Below are 18,380 nucleotides of genomic sequence, written 5' to 3' on the forward strand. Positions count from 1 at the left end.
CCACCTTGGCCGGGTCCCCGCGCTCAGACCCCCGGAGGACCCCTCCCCTTCCCCACGTGTCGCCGTGGTTGCCGGATGAGGCCTTACAGCCTTGTGGGCGGCAGCCGGGGAGCCGCATTTCCAAGGAATAGGAGCCGTTGGGCAGGCCAGATGGAAGCAATTACCGGAGGGAAAGCGGGAGAGGTGGGGGCCGGCAGGGGCTGGGAGGGGCCGCAGCGGGGAGGGAGGAAGGAGAGCCCAGCCCCGCCCAGCTGAGAGAGGCAGGGGATGGGGAGCCAGGACCGGCAGGGCCAGACGTGGGCTTCAGGGCCGCACAGAGCCCTGGGCTGCGAATCAGGAGGGCTGTGTCCTCCTTTGTCACCCACACCCGGTGGCCTTGAGCAAACCCTTTCACACCTCTGAGCCTCGCCCTCTTCCTGGATCACAGGGCAGGAGAAGATGAGCTTGGGGAGCAGTAGAGAACTGGGCTGTAAAGTGCAGGTTTTGGAAACAGGCCTAGCTAGGAGTCCCAGCTCGGCTGCTTAGGAGTCGTGTGACCTTGGCCAAATGGTTTAATCTTCCCGAGCCTCCATGGCTTCATTTACAAATGGGCTTAATGAAAGGGTCGTGCTTGCGTGAAGTGATGTAAATAAGTGGACAGCACTTTTTTTTTTTTTTTTTTAGGTTTATTGGGTCAGGCTTTTAATAAGTGCTCTATAGATAAATCATAACTAGTTTTGTTACTTGCTAAGTCCCTTTTTACTATAAGGACAGGTATTTGCAGAGGCTGCACGGGCAGAGGACACAGGGCAGACCATGGACACGGGAGCATCACCGCAGGCCCTGGAACGTGCACTCTGGAGCAGGGTTTGGACCCACGCAGCACAACAGTGCGCGAGCCCGGCGCTCTGCAAACTGCTCTGTGTCCCCTTTCTAGCAACCACGGTCCACCCCGCACAGGAAAGCAAGATCCTGGGGCCCCTGACACACTGGGGCTTTGAAGTGAAGCTGCAGGCAAGAAGAAGGGACCATCCTACAGCCAGGCCTTCCTCACCCTCGAGGCCCAGGTGGACAACCCCCCGGCCACCCCCCGGCCCCAGCAGCACCCTCCTCCCTGCTGGGCTCAGGGCAGAAGCCAGGGCTTCAGATTCTAGAGCGTTCACATCATCTCTCTGCAGGATGGCTTTGCGGGGTGTGGGGTGGCAGAGATAAGGCAGTCATCTGGCTGGAGGTCTCCCGGTCCCAGGCAAGGGGCCAAGATTAAAGGAGAACCTGCAGCTTGGGATGGCCTTCCTCACTCTGAAGAGCAATCAACCCAGCGCACCCCCTGGCAGAGTTCACCCCCTGCCAGCCTCAGGGGCACCAGTCGGAGGCCCATGGCACCTGGCTGGGGCCCACACATCGCATACAGCTGCTTGCACTTGTAGTGCATTTGACCACTTCCTCTATCCGTAGAATAAAGGGCGTCACTCACACTCACATTCACACACACACACACACACACACACACACACGGAATGTGATACAGATCAGGAGTGAACGTGAGGCCAGGGGTGGCAAGCAGCCCCTCCAGGGGCACTCAGAACACTCATGTAGAAGTGCTGAGCACCTCTGGGAAGGGGTGACAAACGAGAGGGGGAATTAATGACTACAGGCACCCAAACGTGCCCGCCCTAGTCATTTCCTCAAGGAAACCAAAGGTTTCAGGTCAAGGACAAGAGTCGAGAAGGAAGGAGGACCTGAGGTCGAGAGGCATGAGAAGCCAGCTCGTTTCTGCAGGGAAATGTGTAACCCCAGGGCAGCTGAGGAGTCAGGAGGGAGGGGCAGGCCCTGTATGTTTTCTGGGTGTCTCCCCACCTGACTGCCCTGCTCCCTAGCACTGACGGCCCAACCCCCAGGGCCTGGGAACTCAGCTGGGTTGTGGTGGACGCCTTGGGCACAATCTGTAGGTCTGGCTCTCAGGCTCTGGGACCCTCTGGGACACTGATCTGAAGGGTCCCTTTCAGGAGGCTGGAGGTCCCCACCCTACCGTGGGCTGGGACCACTTTGTGTCATTCTGAGGTGGAGGGACCCCTTCCCCACGACAGCGGGGACAAACCTTTGAGCCGCTCTGAGAGGAGGAATTCACCCAGAGAACGTACCCAGGTAGGGCCTGGGCGGGCACCCAGTGCAGGGCAGATGCCAGGCCAGTAGGGGTAAACCACAGATGGCCACAGGTTAAGCTGGGGCACAGGAAGGGGGGTCTGGCCTCTCTGCTCCAGCTGGTGAAGGGTAGGGGGGCTTCTTTCCAGGATTTGTTATATAATTCTGAAAGGAGCAGATTCTCGGTTCTCTCCAGAAAACTGGATCCCAGGGATCTAAGAGGGCTGGCAGGGTGGAGGGGCCGAGGAAGTCTGTTTCTGAGGAGTGGGGACTGAGTCACTGCTCTGGGTAGGGAAGGGGTGAGGGAGGGAAGGGAAGATGGCCCAGAAGACGCCGAGCGCTTCCTTGGCCTGGGCCTCCACTCACGGGCAAGGGGCCTGTGGCCATGACAGCAGTCCACTCCCAAGCCACAGATGCCTCTCGGCCCACAGTCCAAGCAAGAGGCTCCCACGCTACTCTCCTAATTCCTCCTCTGTCTACGCTCCCCTCCTAACCCCTGACCACCTGGACTCTGGGGGGAAGCGCCCGACTCCTGGCTCCCCCTCAGCTGCTGGGAGACCCAGGCCCAGGGGACAGACGAAGATCTCCCGCCCAGCACATGGATGCTGAGGGATGGGGCACGAAGAGCACGTGCAGGGGAGACACGAGCAGAGCCAGGAACAGGCTAGAGGGACCTGGGGTGCCTCAGCTCGGGCAGGGGTCATTCACAGAGGAGCTCCCGGCAAAGAGAAAAAGCCCCGGAAGTTCATTTCTAGGCCCCAAACAGCTGGCGCCTCCCAGGCACCCTCTCTGGAATTATGGGGCAGCTTTGGTGAGTGTGGAGAACTTTGGAGGGTGCGGGAGAACCGCTGCTAATAGCAAACACTCACATACCTCCGCCTCTGTGCAGACACCTTCCACAGTACTCAGCGCCTTTATGATCACCCCTCCCTGCCCCCCGCAGCACAGCAAAGCTCAGGAGAGAGCGGTATTGGTTTGTGCCTCTGGTGACACCCTAGCTGTATACCAGGCCCGTTCCCAAGGTTCCGCAAAGAATAAGTCTGCCTGAACTTGGCTTCCACACTGTGCCTCCCCCCAGCGGTGGAAAGCACAGGCTTCTGTGAGAAGCGCATGGGGGTGCCAGCCTGTGGGTGGGCATGAGGTCACATGGGCAGAGCTGAGCACCTGGACGGTGCCTGTAGCCCCAGTCCTCTGGCAGGAGCCTCCCACCCCGGCACTCAGGACCCAGTCTGCAGGACAGACAGAGGAAGGAGCAGCAGTAGATCAGGCCTCCGATGCCCAGAAAGAGCCTCCCCCAGGACTGGGAATGGAGGGGGCAGTGCTGGCAGACATGTTGGCAGCTCTGGGCTGCCTGGGAGGTCCCAGCCAGCAGGGGCCCCAGGGGGGGCACCCAGCACAGACGGCTGAGCCCAGCGATTCTGCCCCCAGCTGGACTCCACCTTCACCCCAACCCCATCCCTTCCCACTGCCCACCAGCCAGCTCTGTGGCCCAGTGGCCTAGGCCCAAAGAGCCCCGCAACGTGTACTGGTGTCTTGGGCACAGCCAGCCTGCAGCTAGAGCCCCACCTTTGGGCTCTGCTTGGCGACCTTGGGTCTCCTGCACACAGCCGGACGCAGCAGAGCCTGCCACTTGCAGGCAAGCCAGCCCAGGATCTCCTGGACTCGGTGGGGCAGTTGTGGGGAGAAGTCGGCTCAGAGGATGCCCAGGGGTGGGGGCTAGAAACTTTCTAGAGAAGAAGACCGTCCCATTTGCTCACTCCCAGGGAGCAGAAAGAATCGGCTTCCCCGCGAAAAACTGGTCCAGGGCAAGGGATCCCAGGGCTGTGGCCTCCCCACCCGGCCCCGCGCGGCGCCCACGTGCCCGGCCACCTCCCCGGCCGCGGCGCCGGGCGGGGAACCGGGCAACCGGGCAGCCGGGACCCGGAGGCGCTCCCCACCCTCCCTCGCGGGCCCCAAGGGGACCGGCCGCCGCGTACTCACCCTCGCGGGTGGCGCGGGGCGAGGCAGGACAGTTCCGCGCGCAGCTCCGATCCGCTAGGCGCACGGGCTGGAGGCGCGGCACTGGCGCGGCGGCTCCGCTCGGCCCGGTCCCTGTCCCGGGCGCGGGGCCGGCCTGCGAGCGGGTAAGTCCGCCTGCTGGGAGGCGGGGGCCCGGGCCCAGGCGGGGGGCGGGGAAGGGGCCGAACACGCTTGCGCACACGGCCGGGCAGCCGACTGGGGAGCCGGCGGGCAGGAGGAGGAAGGGCGGGGTGGAGGAGGAGGAAGGACTCGGGAGATCCTGCTTGCGGGCGGGGCCGATGCCGGCGGCTCGCGATGGTCCGGGAGCCGCGGAGGCCGGCGGAGAGGGCGGGCGGCCGGGACAGGAGCGAGGGGCGCGGAGGGGTCGACCGACCGGGCAGGCGCGGAGGGGCGGGAGAGGAGGCTGGTAAGGTGAGGGTAGAGTTCTGGCGGGCGCAGCCTGTGAGTGGCACCAGGATGGATATGCCCAACGCAGCCTCTGCACACCCTCCTGGAAACAATGAGACCCAACAAAGGGTTCTCCGCTCTCCCACGCGATGAACCGTGTCCTTCCCTCGCTCGGGAAAGCGAGGCACAGAAGAGGGAGGGCCACCTCCACTCCCCATGCACAGTGGCCGGGTGCCCTGGACGGAGACCTAGACCCTCCCTCTGCCCTAGTCTCCACCTGCCACCCCCAAACTCCTCCTTCTGCAGCCTCTTTGCACACCCTATCTTTGGCCTTGAGAAAGCTTCAGTTGCTGTTCCTTACTGAAGGCGCCAAGCAGCCTGTCTCCAGGGGAAACCCCATCAGGCCTTCCCTTGGTTCCTGGGGCCCACCCACCCCAATCAAACCTGGGAACTACTCAGGCCGAAGAATAGTCCAAAAGTCACCCGCAGGACAATCCCCATCCCCCGAGACACTCTTTCATAGGTGCACAGCATTTACTGAGCGCTTAGTGTGAACAGCCTGATGCTGGGGGCTCCAGGGCTCCAAGGAAAAACGTAAGACACACCCCCCTCGCCCCCCACCCCACAGGAAGCTTACTAGAAAGAAGGCTCACAGTGGACTCCCACTCAAAAATAGGAGGGATAGGACATAAAAGCTTTTGCACAGCAAAGGAAACCATAAACAAGACAAAAAGACAACCCTCAGAATGGGAGAAAATATTTGCAAATGAAGCAACTGACAAAGGATTAATCTCCAAAGTTTACAAGCAGCTCATGCAGCTCAGTATCAAAAAAACAAACAACCCAATCCAAAAATGGGCAGAAGACCTAAATAGACATTTCTCCAAAGAAGATATACAGATTGCCAACAGACACATGACAGAATGCTCAACATCATTAATCATTAGAGAAATGCAAATCAAAACTACAATGAGATATCATCTCACACCGGTCAGAATGGCCATCCTCAAAAAAACTACAAACAATAAATGCTGGAGAGGGTGTGGAGAAAAGGGAACCCTCTTGCACTGTTGGCGGGAATGTAAATTGATACAGCCACTATGGAGAACAGTATGGAGGTTCCTTAAAAAACTAAAAATAGAACTACCATACGACCCAGCAATCCCACTACTGGGCATATACCCTGAGAAAACCATAATTCAAAAAGAGTCATGTACCAAAATGTTCATTGCAGCTCTATTTACAACAGCCAGGACATGGAAGCAACTGAAGTGTCCATCAACAGATGAATGGATAAAGAAGATGTGGCACATATATACAATGGAATATTACTCAGCCATAAAAAGGAACGAAACTGAGTTATTGGTAGTGAGGTGGATGGACCTAGAGACTGTCATACAGAGTGAAGTAAGTCAGAAAGAGAAAAACAAATACCGTATGCTAACACATATATATGGAATCTAAGAAAAAAAAAATGGTCATAAAGAACCTAGCAGCAAGACGGGAATAAAGATGCAGACCTACTAGAGAATGGACTTGAGGATACGGGGAGGGGGAAGGGTAAGCTGGGACAAAGTGAGAGAGTGGCATGGACATATATACACTACCAAACGTCAGACAGATAGCTAGTGGGAAGCAGCCGCATAGCACAGTGAGATCAGCTCGGTGCTTTGTGACCACCTAGAGGGGTGGGATAGGGAGGGTGGGAGGGAGGGAGATACAAGAGGGAAGAGGTATGGGGACATATGTATATGTGTAACTGATTCACTTTGTTATAAAGCAGAAACTAACACACCATTGTAAAGCAATTAAACTCCGATAAAGTTGTTAAAAAATAAGTTAGGACAGGATGTGACCAAGTGTAGGGTGTGTGTAACTGACAAAGAGGGTTCCCGGAAATGCCCGCTCAACGCTCACTTCAGCCGATACTGGACGGTTTATCTGCTAAGAACGTATAACAGAGGAAGCTCTACCCTGCGTAAGCAAAGTGGAGAAGGCAGGGTGAAGATAGAGGGCTTCAAGTGCTTCCACAGGTGACTCTCCATCCTAAATCCCACCTTGCATGGGCAGAGGTTTTTCCTACGTTTCCCCAGTGTCTAAATTATGCTTGAATAGTGCCTTTGGCTTTGTCAATCAAGCATTCATCCAACAAATGTTTTTGTATCAGCTCCAGGTTTTTGTATCAGCTCCAGGTCAATGTATTGTGTATCAGCTCCAGGTCTGGCACAGTGACTAAAGTCTCTGCCTGGGTCAAGGTTAGAGGAAGACAGAATAGCCTTCTTGGTGCATGGGTGGGAAAACTGGCCCAGAGAGAGTAAGCAATCACCCAAAGCGACTAGGTGAGTCTGGCAGAGCTGAACTGAGAATCAGCCCAGCTTCTAAACTTTGCAAACTCTTTAATGAACTAGATCTAAACACAGTTGGCAGTTCTTGTTATGAGCCATGTAAACTTCACTCTGTGGGAAAACAGAACTGAAAGGCCAACTTTTGCTCCTGGAGACCTGATTTCTAACTCTGCCTCGGTCAATAAATAGCTTTAATTTTCTTACTAGAAAAAAATGGAAATAACTGTGCTGATTCAAAGGAATGTAAGTTCAAATGGATACACATTTGCTCTGGCAGTATAAGGTGCTGTATAAGTACGCGCTTTTATTATGCACACGGAACTAGTAAGCTGTATTCGGATCTCCTCCCTTCCCCCTCCCCCAGCTTATCCCAGACCTGGTTACTGGGTGCCCAGAAGCTAACTGAGATCCTGACTTCTCCCCTTAGGCCACAATGTGCTTACTCAGAATCTTTTCCCTCCAGTTTCTTAATGGCACAGCCAGATGCTTAGCTGGCTGCCTAGAACCCACTAGAATCATCTGTGGGGCAGGAGGAAAGCGATGCTGGTACTTTTCACCTGGAGCCCCTCCCAGCTCCACTGCCCCGCCTGCCCATCTACAAGGCACTGGGATTTGCTTAGCAAGAGGCAGTGTGGTGGGACAAGCGGGGCTTCGGCTCCTGAAACTGTTCCTGTCGGAGACCAGCTGTGCCAAAGGCGCGTCAAGACACCCTGAGGGTCAGTGGTCTGGGTCCTGGTCCCCTTCCAAGCCATGCTGCCTCCATTCCCACCTCCTCAGCCGCCCCCCTTTACCTCTCTGGTTCTGTCTCTGCTGTGGAGGAGGCGGCGGACACCACTCTGCTGGGACGACCAGGGCGCCTCTCTCTCTCTCTCTCTCTCTCTAGGGAGTAGAGGGAGGAGACAGAGGAGCAAAGGGCGTGGGAGGGGCAGGTGCATCTGGAGCTGGGAGGCCCTGGACTTGTGGCTCCTCCCGGCCAGGCAGGGGTGTGGGTAGGAGGCGTGGAGCCCTTGACACGTGTGTCTCACAGGCTTTTGGCTCCTGTCCTTCACATGTGCCACGCTAGCATCCTGCCCACCGGGAGGAGGGAACAGCAAGATGCCATTTGAGGAAGAAATAAACCCAATCCAGCATCTCAGACGCTTTTAAAAATAGCAACTCCAGGATGGTGTTTCAGCTCCTATTTTTATCAGGTTTATATGGCTGGACGCTGGAGCTGAGCTGTCACCAGGGTTCTCAATAGCAGCGGACACATCACTATTGTAGTCTCAGAAACCTGCCGTAAGGCGAAGGCTGAAACGCATTCCAGGAACCTGTCGGCTGGACGGGATCCTTGAGAAGTCATTGCACACAGCCCTTGTCTCTTTTGGGGCCACGATCAATTAACCACAGAGAGTTTATGGCTTGCATTTTGCCTTCAAGTCTCTTGGTTACCATGACTTCAGTGCATAATCGAGGATTTCACTGCCTTCTAATCCGGAAGTCCTTTTTAATATCTAACCCCAACATATTGGCTGTGTCCTTTAGGCCCTTCTCGCGGTAGGAAAATGGCAGCTAACATTTATAGGTCTGACCATGTCCACAAAATCCTCTTATTTAATCCTCACAAAGCCCCTCGGGGTAGGCACTGCTATCACTCCTAGCTTACGAACAGTTATGTAACTTGCCCGAGATCATATCTGGTTCTGGTGCAGGTTCTATGCCAGAATCACCAGACCACGCTGGCTCTCAAAAGGAGGTGGTACAGAACATTAAGAAATTTCCCCCTGGGCTTCCCTGGTGGCGCAGTGGTTAAGAATCCGCCTGCCAATGCAGGAGACACGGGTTCAAGCCCTGGTCCGGGAAGATCCCACATGCCACGGAGCAACTAAGCCCATGCACCACAACTACTGAGCCTGCGCTCTAGAGCCCACGAGCCACAACTACTGAGCCCACGCGCCGCATCTACTGAAGCCCGTGCGCTCTAGAGCCCGTGCTCTGCAACAAGAGAAGCCACCACAGTGAGAAGCCCGCGCACCGCAACGAAGAGTAGCCCCCGCTCGCTGCAACTAGAGAAAGCCCACACACAGCAACGAAGACCCAACACAGCCAAAACTAATAAATAAATAAATATAAAATTAAAAAAAAAAAAAACTTCATAAAAAAAAAAAAAAAAAAGAAATTTCCCCTTAGCCTTGACTTTAATTTCTTCCTCCTGATCCTGAAGGAAAAACTGGTCAGGGTACTCTTGGACGTGTGTGCCCCATGCTAGAAGCCAAGTTCTAGGTCCCGGCCGTGCTGAGCCACTGTCTCCCTGACTGCTGGCCTTGGCTTGTGCTGGCCACTTGGCTCTCAAGCTTCAGCCCAGAAGTCTGGCTTCTCTCGGCATAAGCTGCCACAGTCCCCTCTGGGTCTTCTCAAAGTACTCATGTCCATGGAATTACTTTGTAATTATGTCTCTGTGTCTCACTACCTTGTAAGCTCCACGAGAGCTCTAGCTCCATATTCTTGTCTAAAAACAAAAAGTAGGGTAGATATTCAAAACCTTGTTGATTGAACAGAAACACTGTAGTCCGTGCTTATTTTTCAACAGTGGTTAAAACTTGGTAACTTCAAGTTTATAGAGACTTCAGAATCCAGTGTAATTTCAGTAAGAATATGGAGCAAACACAGGGCTGCCAACATTTATTTTGCTAAGTGAGGATTTTTAAAAAACAACTACTATTAATTATCACCATCTTCTTACAAAAGAAAGGACATTTTAGGGTTCAATATACGGGTCTGGAATAAAGATTCAGTCCTTTCTGAGAAGGCAGAGTTAGCAGACCCACGTCAGCCTATTCAGAAATAAAATAGATATATTAAACTATTTTGGAATAGAAGTATTACAAGAGAAACATTTTCAAATATTACTTTGTACGTAATTGTTTTTTTTTAAATTAAATTATTTATTTATTTATTTATTTTTGGCTGTGTTGGGTCTTCGTTTCTGTGCGAGGGCTTTGTCTAGTTGTGGCAAGCAGGGGCCACTCTTCATCGCGGTGCGCGGGCCTCTCATTATCGCGGCCTCTCTTGTTGCGGAGCACAGGCTCCAGACGCGCAGGCTCAGTAATTGTGGCTCACGGGACCAGCTGCTCTGAGGCATGTGGGATCTTCCCAGACCAGGGCTCGAACCCGTGTCCCCTGCATTGGCAGGCAGATTCTCAACCACTGCGCCACCAGGGAAGCCCCCATAACTGTTTCTTGAGTTGTTTCTCCATTTGGGGATCTGTATCCAACAGAATCAGGCACTGTGGAGCTAACTGTCCAACTCCTCCTGAAATGCTATTTTTCTCACGGTCATGAAGGAACGCTGACAAATACAGAACACTCAGCAATTCTGCTCTATGAGGAAACATTTGGGCAAACTGAGAGGAGCCGAGGAACAGCAGTCCTGTCTCCAGTTGCTCCCCTCCCTCCCCAACCACGCCGGGAAGAAAGTCGGCCAAGAACTGGGGCCTGGTGGCCGGTGGGGAGCCCTCCAGGACTCACCTGGGAAGGTGACATCTACCTCCAGGAGAGCAGGGACACAGGCGCGCACACCGAGGGCACGCGGCTGAACACACAGGACAGACTTCCACGCTGCCAGAGAGGGCTGGCACTGCCCGTCTTGCTCAGGACGCTGTCTCCGGGCCGGCGGGATGCTGGGGTCTGCTGAGGGAAGGCAGGAGGAAAGCCAAGGCAGAGGACGGGGTGGTTCTCACTCTGCATCCCTCGGGCTGAGGACCGTCTGTCCGCCCACTAGCCCGTAGGCTGGGAGCTTCTTTTCAGTCACCTCTGCATTCCCAGCACTTAGGACACTGTCTGGCTCAAGAGTCCGTCAGCGAGTCAAAGCTCTGGACGCCACCACAACCATGTCACTCTGCCCTGTTGGCTTATGATCACCCAGCACATCACTCCGTAGTGGGTCCTCATCCCCATTCCCCTTGACAAAGAAACAGGCTCAGGACGCCTCGGGTTGACGCCAGGAAGAGACCATTTACCACTATCTGGGGCAGTGCTTGGCCTGTAGTATGTGTTTAATAAACACGCGAGAACAAATGAATGGAGCTCGGCTCTGACTCCAGTCTCCTGCCTCTCAGTCCAGGGGACGCAGAATAAGAGCCACTCCGTCGTCTGCCTCAGCTTTCCTCCTCCTTTCACTTTGCGGGACACACATCCTGTCTCCCCTGAGAGTGTGTCCTGAGGAAACAAGACCCAGTAACCCGCAGCCCCAGGCTGACTAAGGAGCAAACGCCAGCCCCTCTCCAGCAGCGTGATACATCTGTCCCCTGGGCTGGAAAGAGGGCCTCATGTGTTTAACTGCATGCTGTCAACGTCTGCACCTGTGTCCCTGTTCTGCTGGAGCAGTGGTAGATGTCACCTTCCCAGACAAGCCCTGGATGGCTTCCTACAGGCCACAGCCTTGGACACTTTGAAGTCCCTTCCTGGCCTCGCGAGTCTATGGACAGGGACCTAGGACGCTGGTCACACCTTGCACCCAAGGCCCTCAGGGCTTTCGGACTCCACTGCTACCATGTCACTTTGCCCTGTTGAGACACTGTTTGTATTTGATCTTCCGGCTGCTCCCTGAGAGTTGTTTTATCTTCCTGCCCAGATAACAAACTCAAGGCCACGGACTCACTGACCAAGTAGCCGAGGCAAAGGCAGGCTTCTTGGGCTTGCATCATCTGATTCTTATTAAGGCCCTCCCACTTCCAGGAGCGGCCATGCTCCATCCTTGTCAACAAGAGTTTATCAACAGGATTGGCTCACACATGGGAAGTGTGACCTCAATGCTGGGGAGAGAAAGAGGAAGTACTGTCAAAAAGACTCTATAGATTACTTCCAGAAAGTTTTTGTACTTGGTTTTTTGGGGGAACTCCCAGACAGGTGGGTGGACCTAGAGAACCATTAGGAAGATACAGTAAGTGGGAAGAAGGCAGAGGGCCCTGTGGTGGCAGAACAGGAAGGAGTGAAAGCAGGGAGGCTCAGTTGGATTCCGGATGTGAAGTCAGCCAGGACGGGTGCACGGGGGCCTAGAGAAAGCCCCAAGCCCTCCGGGCCAGCTGGGGCTGCCCCCCAGACCCTCACCCCCTTCTTAAGACCCTCCCCCTAGGTTCTGCCCACTCTGCTTCCCCAGCAGGCCACACCGTGTGTCCACACCGAATGAGACCGATAGTTTATTCTCATGCTGGGAAGAAGCCAGTACAAAATATATTAAAAAAAAAAAAAAATTCACTTGGTGCTAAAAATCTGGCTGCCCACCCCCCCCCCCCCCATACACATCAGTGCTCTTCTCCAACTCAGCTTCTCTGGGCCTCCTGCAAGAGCGCGAGGAGGGGGTCATCAGCTCTGAGGGCAAAGGTGAGGGTGCGGCGGCCATAGTGCTCAGGGTCCTGCTCCAGGTTCTCGATCACCTCCGCCAGCAGGTGGGCCCGCTCCACGCCTGCACCAGGGGCCTCGAAGCCCAGGGCGGTGAAGTGCACGTGCAGGTGGTAGTAGGAGGGCAGGTAGTGCAGGTACACGCGAAGGCGGTCTCCCGCCACCTGGTAGCGCTGCAGGATGGCTTCCTGGCAAGAAAGGGGAGGGGCGGGGAGGGTCACCGTGCTACCCACACACTGGTGCCAGAACCCCCTCCTGCCCACGGCCCCGACCAGCCTCTCCGCCCGCTGTTGGCTTCGGATCCCTGTCTTCCATTCTTGGGAGTCAGCAAGTGCAGGTGACAGCAGCAAAGCGGAGGCTCTTTCTCCCAAGGATGGGGACGGTGGCCTCGATCAGGCTTCCCCGCTCCAACCTGGTAAAACACCTGCTTCCTCACAGTTGCCACTGGGCCTCTAGGAAGTCTCGGTGCTAAGGACAGGCCCAGGTTTCCAAGACTGTGGGGACTATCCTGCCCTGGATGATTTACCAGACTCATATCATCAAGTAGGTGGGAAGAGGCCTTGTTCTCCCTTTCAGCATAGAACAGAGTGGAGCTGGGCTGCGGCAGAGCTAAGGGCTTGGTGGCAGAGAAAGGACAGGGGAGGGGACGCGAGCAGGGCTGCCCTGGACAGACCAGGGAGTCATAATAGGACCATCAGATTCTTGCAGGACTCCTGGTGGAAGAGGAAAGCATCACCTTCGGCCCTGGCTCCCTTTGCCTGCCCCAACCTTGCTCAGGGGTAGGGCTTTTTCTACCACACCCCCTTCAGGAGCCTCCAAGGCTCCGAATTAAGAGGAGACTTAATTTCCACTGTAGGCAAATCCCTGAGGCAGCAGGGGTGAAGAGAAAAAGACAGGGCCTCAGTGTGCTCAGAATACACCCTGGAATTGTATTCTATTCTGCATTTGGCGCTCCCCCAGGGATCTCGGCAGCAGGGTGACACCAGGACCAGGGCACCCAAAGGGCTTCCTGGAGGGCTGGCCTGCCTGGGAGGTGCTGCCGGAACTGCCAGGGCAGGCGCAAGTGCTGGCCCAGCATCTCCCAGGGGCTCTGCATCCAGAGGCTGTTTCAGCAGAGAAACGAGTTACTGGGAAAAGAGAAAGGCAGCCAGGGGGATGGTGACGTAGGCAGGCGGGGCAGAAGGCAGTGGGCACAGGACAGGGAGGGGCCGCAGGTGAAGGGAGAGCGGCCCCAAGCACAGCCCCTCCTTCAGGTCTGCGGCAGAGCCTCAGAGCAGCTCTTGTTGAACCTGACCTGGGGGGGAGCCTCTCCCCCGCTGGGCACCCTGGTGACAGCAGGCCTGGCATGGAGGCCACATCTTCTAATGTCTCAGGCTGAGACCAAGCCCACAGAATAATGGAATCAGAAGGAAGAAGGACCCCCTCCAGACACCGAGGCCCAGAGAGGTGAAGTGACCTGCCTGAGGTCATCCAGTGGGCTAAGGTCAAAGTGTCAGAACCAGGACCAGGACCCAAGACTTGAGACTCTCTTGACCCCCATCTCCCCTCGCCCCCAGGGCTCCTTTTAGCAACCCTGTAATTTCATTCGATTCAGCAAATCTCCCAGAGAGAAAGAATCTGGGAGAATGCCAGGTGCTAGAGGATTCAGTCTCTTCCCTCAGGGTAGATGAGGGGGCACAGACACACGTCAGGTCGTGCACCATCTACCCGAGAAACACGTCTGGCATGATGTGGCTGTCGTGAGCGGGGCGGGTGACCCTGGGATGGGAGGGCATCCCAGACGTGGCCTGCAGGACAAAGGCAGGGAGCAAAAGCGGGACCCCAAGCTGAGGAAGCCCATGTGGGGCGAGGCAAGGGGGCTTAGAGCTCGAGGGCAGAGCAGGACCAGGAACGGGGGCCTCGTGAGGCCCCCTAAGAGCCTGCACGGGCATTCAGAGAGGAGCCCTTTTCGCGAGACAGATTTCTGGGAGGGGTGAGGAGAGGGGTCCAGGAACGCAATGGAACTGCAGTGTAACTCCCCTGGGCTCCGGCACGGATTCGGCCCCGGCAGCTCACCTGCCCCTCCTGGAGGATGTTCCTGAGCAGTGGCAGGTGCTCTGGGGTGAGGTCCCGAAGCGACTTGATGTCCCGGCGATGGCAGATGGCAATCAGGTACAGGTCATCGAGCTGTGCAGAGACAGGCAAGGGTAAACCGGGCTCAGCAGGGGACAGGGCCGGGGAGGCTGCCAATCCCAGAATTCCGCTCAGAAACCAGGAAGCATCCACACCCCAAGGCCTGCAGTGTCAGCCATAGCCAACCCCAGGGACCCCGTGGCAGGACCAATCCCCAGGCAACGTGGGCGTCCTCGTGGCCAGGGTGACTGGGACGGTCTAAGGGACAGAGCTTCTGTTTATTCTTCCTGCTAAAAAATACCATATGAGAGCATTTACATACTCACAGCTGACGGGGAATGAGGGGCGGGAAGGAGGTTCAAGAAAATGCCAAGAACAACTCTTATGGTCTAATCGCATGTACAGAAGTAACTGCTGTAAGACATAAGGTGGTAAGAGTGCAGGAGGAAGAAGGAAAGACTAGCTAGGGTGATCCAGAGAGGCTTCCTAGAAGAGAAGGCAGGGCACCCGGGTCTTGAAGAAGAGGTAGGGTTTGGAGAAAGGGCATTGAGGTAGAGGAAAGCGAAGGCTCAGAGGCAAGAAAGTCTAGGGCATCTAAGTGGGAGAGTAAACAACTCCATGTGCCTGGAATCAGAGGCAGGTGAGGGAGTGAAGAGGCATGTGACGGGGGGAAGGGAGCCTCAGGCCAGCGGGGCAGTGAGCTCCACCACTGCTTCACGCTCTTCTCCCTTCCCCTATCTCCCAGGGCTCACAGATGGCCCTTCCTGCTGTCCATCCTGAACACTGCCTGGCTGAAGACCTGGAGTTCACAACAGTACTGAGACCCAAGGCCAACAAGGTCTTGAGCCAAGGAGCAAACGGACTCTTCCTCTTGCCCACAAAACCCTCCCACCCGTCTCTGCTTACCCAAACCCTGGCCTTGGCCAGTTTCACATCCTCGTGCGAGGCAAGCCCCAGACACCAGGGCTCCAAGGGCCAAGGCGTGGAGAGAATCCAGCAGCCCTCAGCCCTGCAGTCTGAGCTGCTAGATTCCTCAATGAGATAATTTGGGGACCATGAGTCACCCAACCAAATCCCCAAGGGCCCCAACTTAAAAACTTAGAATGCGATTTTCCATATGGTGCCGGACGTCCAACCGTGCCTCTGCATGCCAACAGTCTCTCCATGCCATACACATTCTTCTCCTCCAGGGCCCTAAGAATCCAGGCTTTCTGCCCCAGACCTGCTACAGATGAGCCCAGTGGGGACCTCCCAACAGATGGCTAAGCTGTGCCCACCCAGACCTCAGTTTTGCCTACAAGTCCCTTCTGGACTCTTCCTTCTCATGGCCTGTGTCCAGGACTCTTGCAGTAGCTAGGGGCCCAAGGAGAAGTAGGAAATAAAACTGCTTGAACTCGGAGTGTGTGTGCATGTCTGTGGGTGTCTTCAGCTGTTCCACGTGTCACTGTCACAGGACTTCCAAATAATAGTAGCATTTATTTTAGATGGTATCTGCTGATGAATCCCAAACATGACATTAAATCACACCTCTCTGCTCCACTGGCATGGAATGAAGCATGAAGCCTGTACTGGGTATCAGCTCACGGGATGGGCAAGGGAAGGGAAACACATTCTTTGGGATCAGACGTGACCCCGGATTTCCTGCAGGCAGCCAAAGGGCCCCGGCCCAGAGAAATGATCTGAAAAAAGCTAGACGGGGGGATGGCAAGGGTCTCAGACTGGCACCCAAGAAGGTGGCCCATCAGTCACTCTGGGGAGACAGGCGTCATCAATCTTTTTCGTAAGGCAGGACAGCAAACTCAAAGTAACGGCTTCCTCGCAAGGGGCAAGACGGAGAGCGGCTGGAGCTTCGGAGAGCCATCTCCCCACCTCAGGGGAGACGCAAAGGAGGATCCCCCTGTCTGAGGGCTTTAGACCCAAGGATCTAAATTCCGTGAACTGAAAGTGTGTCTCTATAAACACATACATATATGCTGATGTGCACAATATGTGAAGACTAACTCTGGAAGGAGAGACAAACACAGTCTCTTCTGGGAAGGGAAATGGAGGAATGTGAGGTGAGGGAACGGACTTTCACTGCCCATCTCTGTACTATTTGCATTGTTACCACGTACGTGTATTAACTAGACCGATTCCCCCCCCCCCGGCAACCCCAAATAAGGAAATAAAAAAGAATATACAGGGTCTCTCTTAAGAGAACTGAGGGAGGGATTCTATAACCTCCAGGGAGCCAGAATCTGTAGCAGACATTAGGCACTTGATAAATACTTGTGAGGCGGATGGACGGATGAATGGATGGATGGACATCTTTAACCCTAGGCCATCAGCTGGGGGAAAAAAGACACACTCCTGGGAGAAGTGGCGGCAGGAGACTCCAGGGTGGCTAGAAGTCCCCTCAAAGCACATGCCAGACAGCCCTCTCCTCAGTCCTCCCCTGGTGGGTGAGGACGAAGGACAGAGGTCCAGGCCTGGCCTGTCTCCCTGCTGGACACACTGCCTAACTCCAGGGAGCGGCGGACCTCAGTGCTCTGTCACAAGTCGAGGATTTGAGACACTGACGTGGCACCCCAAAGAGACAAGTGCTAAAAGCTAAGCAAAGGTTAGGGACAATCGCACGTGTCCCACCATCAAGGAAAGTCTGATATGTAAGCTGGCCCCTTCACAGCCCAAGGGCGAGTCGCCCCAGCCAGGTGGCTGGGAGCCCAGTGCAGCTCCTGAAGCCTTTTCTCTCTTAAAGGGGACAGAGAGAGGGCAGTTCCACCGGCAGGCCCGCGGGATGCCTGCCAGCACCAGGTCAGGAGGACGATGAATTTCCGTTCTCGGCGCCGTGGGCGCCGGTGTGTTAGGGCTTCTTGGATGGAGATGTTTCGGTGGCCCCCGCATGGCCCTCAGACCCCCTCCCCGCCCCCCGCAGATCACAAGGTCTTCAAGGTCTGCAGGGATGCCGTGAGTCACAAGTCCCTCCCGCCACACACCCACCTGCCGCCACCCAGTCTGCGATCCACAACCTGCCGGTGCGGGGCTGCCCAAGGGACAGGCAGATCTGCAGAGCCACACGGAGGCACGGCCCAGAGCCCCACCGGCGCCCCGTGCCCCGACGGCCGACTCCCGCCCGGCCCGAGTGGGGTGAGCTGTTGGGGGTGGGGAAAGGGAAGCAGCTGCACTCCGGCACCCGGAGGGGAGGGGGGCGCCCGGGACCTGCCCTGCCTCTAGCAGACCATCGCTGAGACCTCTGGAAGCTCCCTTCAGGGTCCCCCCCCCACCCCCGCGAGCCACGTTCAGGAACTCCCGCGAGCCTCCCCAGGAGGCAGCTGGCGCTCGCCGGCCTATGCGCCTCGCCATCCAAATCCTGTCCCCTCACCACGACCACTGGCTCTCGGCCCCCCTCTTTTGGCGACTGGAGTGGCGTGGCCAGTCGGAAAACCACCGAAGTGAACCAAGCCAACTGCAGGGGAGCCCAGGTGAGGACGCAGAGGCCAGGAGGGCGGGCGGCAGCCGAGAGAGCGAGACGGGAGGCGTCCGTGCCGGGCGGGCGCCTCCAGAACAACGTCCCTGGGTGATGTCGCGACGGTGCCCGGGTGATGTCGCGACGGTGCCCGGGTGATCTCGCGACGGTGCGAGGAACACAGAAACCAGGAAGGCCCGCCCGAGAGCAGAACGGCAAATCTGAGCTTGGGTCGCTCGCAGATTTCAGCTGGGGGAGGGGGCGCTCATCTATCCCTACTGCCAACCCCGAGAGCCCGGGTCTGGCTCCCTAGGCCTTTTCCCGGCCCAACTCCAGTCTGTGCAGGAAGAGCGCTTCCTGCACCCGGCGCTCTGCTGCTTTGTGTTACTATCAGGATATGAAAGTCCACCCAGAGAGGCGACAGTAAGGGAGACTGGTGACGGGCCTCACAGAGTGAGGTGAGGAAGGAGGAGAGAAGGGGGACAGAGGCTGCAGAGGACAGGAGGGGCGGTGTGAGTGAAGGCGGCTCCCGGAAAAGCTGCTCCCAAGAAGGTCAGGGCGGGGGGCCGCTC

The 18,380-nt window shown here is 56.2% G+C and overlaps 2 protein-coding genes across 6 annotated transcripts in view; both read right to left on the reverse strand.

Annotated features, from left to right (window-relative positions):
* The window catches only part of ST3GAL4 (ST3 beta-galactoside alpha-2,3-sialyltransferase 4), a 35,913-nt gene extending 28,192 nt beyond the window's left edge, over positions 1-7,721 (reverse strand). The window contains exon 1 of one of the 4 annotated variants that reach the window (XM_059930081.1): positions 7,664-7,721. The gene's annotated coding sequence lies outside the window, so the exon portion shown is untranslated. Of the gene's footprint in view, positions 1-4,101; positions 4,281-7,663 lie in introns of those variants that run through there. The other 3 variants (XM_059930080.1, XM_059930078.1, XM_059930077.1) reach the window with 3 other exon arrangements.
* Positions 7,722-12,034: 4,313 nt separating this feature from the next.
* The window catches only part of DCPS (decapping enzyme, scavenger), a 35,972-nt gene continuing 29,626 nt past the window's right edge, over positions 12,035-18,380 (reverse strand). For both annotated transcript variants that reach the window (XM_059929233.1, XM_059929232.1), the window contains 2 exons: positions 14,307-14,417; positions 12,035-12,439 (listed from right to left, as the gene is read on the reverse strand). In XM_059929233.1, coding sequence (XP_059785216.1) covers positions 12,173-12,439; positions 14,307-14,417 — 378 coding nt within the window. In that variant the 3' untranslated portion in view covers positions 12,035-12,172. The remainder of the gene's footprint in view (positions 12,440-14,306; positions 14,418-18,380) is intronic.

The sequence above is a fragment of the Balaenoptera ricei genome, chromosome 8 (assembly GCF_028023285.1).
Source record: "Balaenoptera ricei isolate mBalRic1 chromosome 8, mBalRic1.hap2, whole genome shotgun sequence".
Taxonomy (NCBI): Eukaryota; Metazoa; Chordata; class Mammalia; order Artiodactyla; family Balaenopteridae; genus Balaenoptera; species Balaenoptera ricei.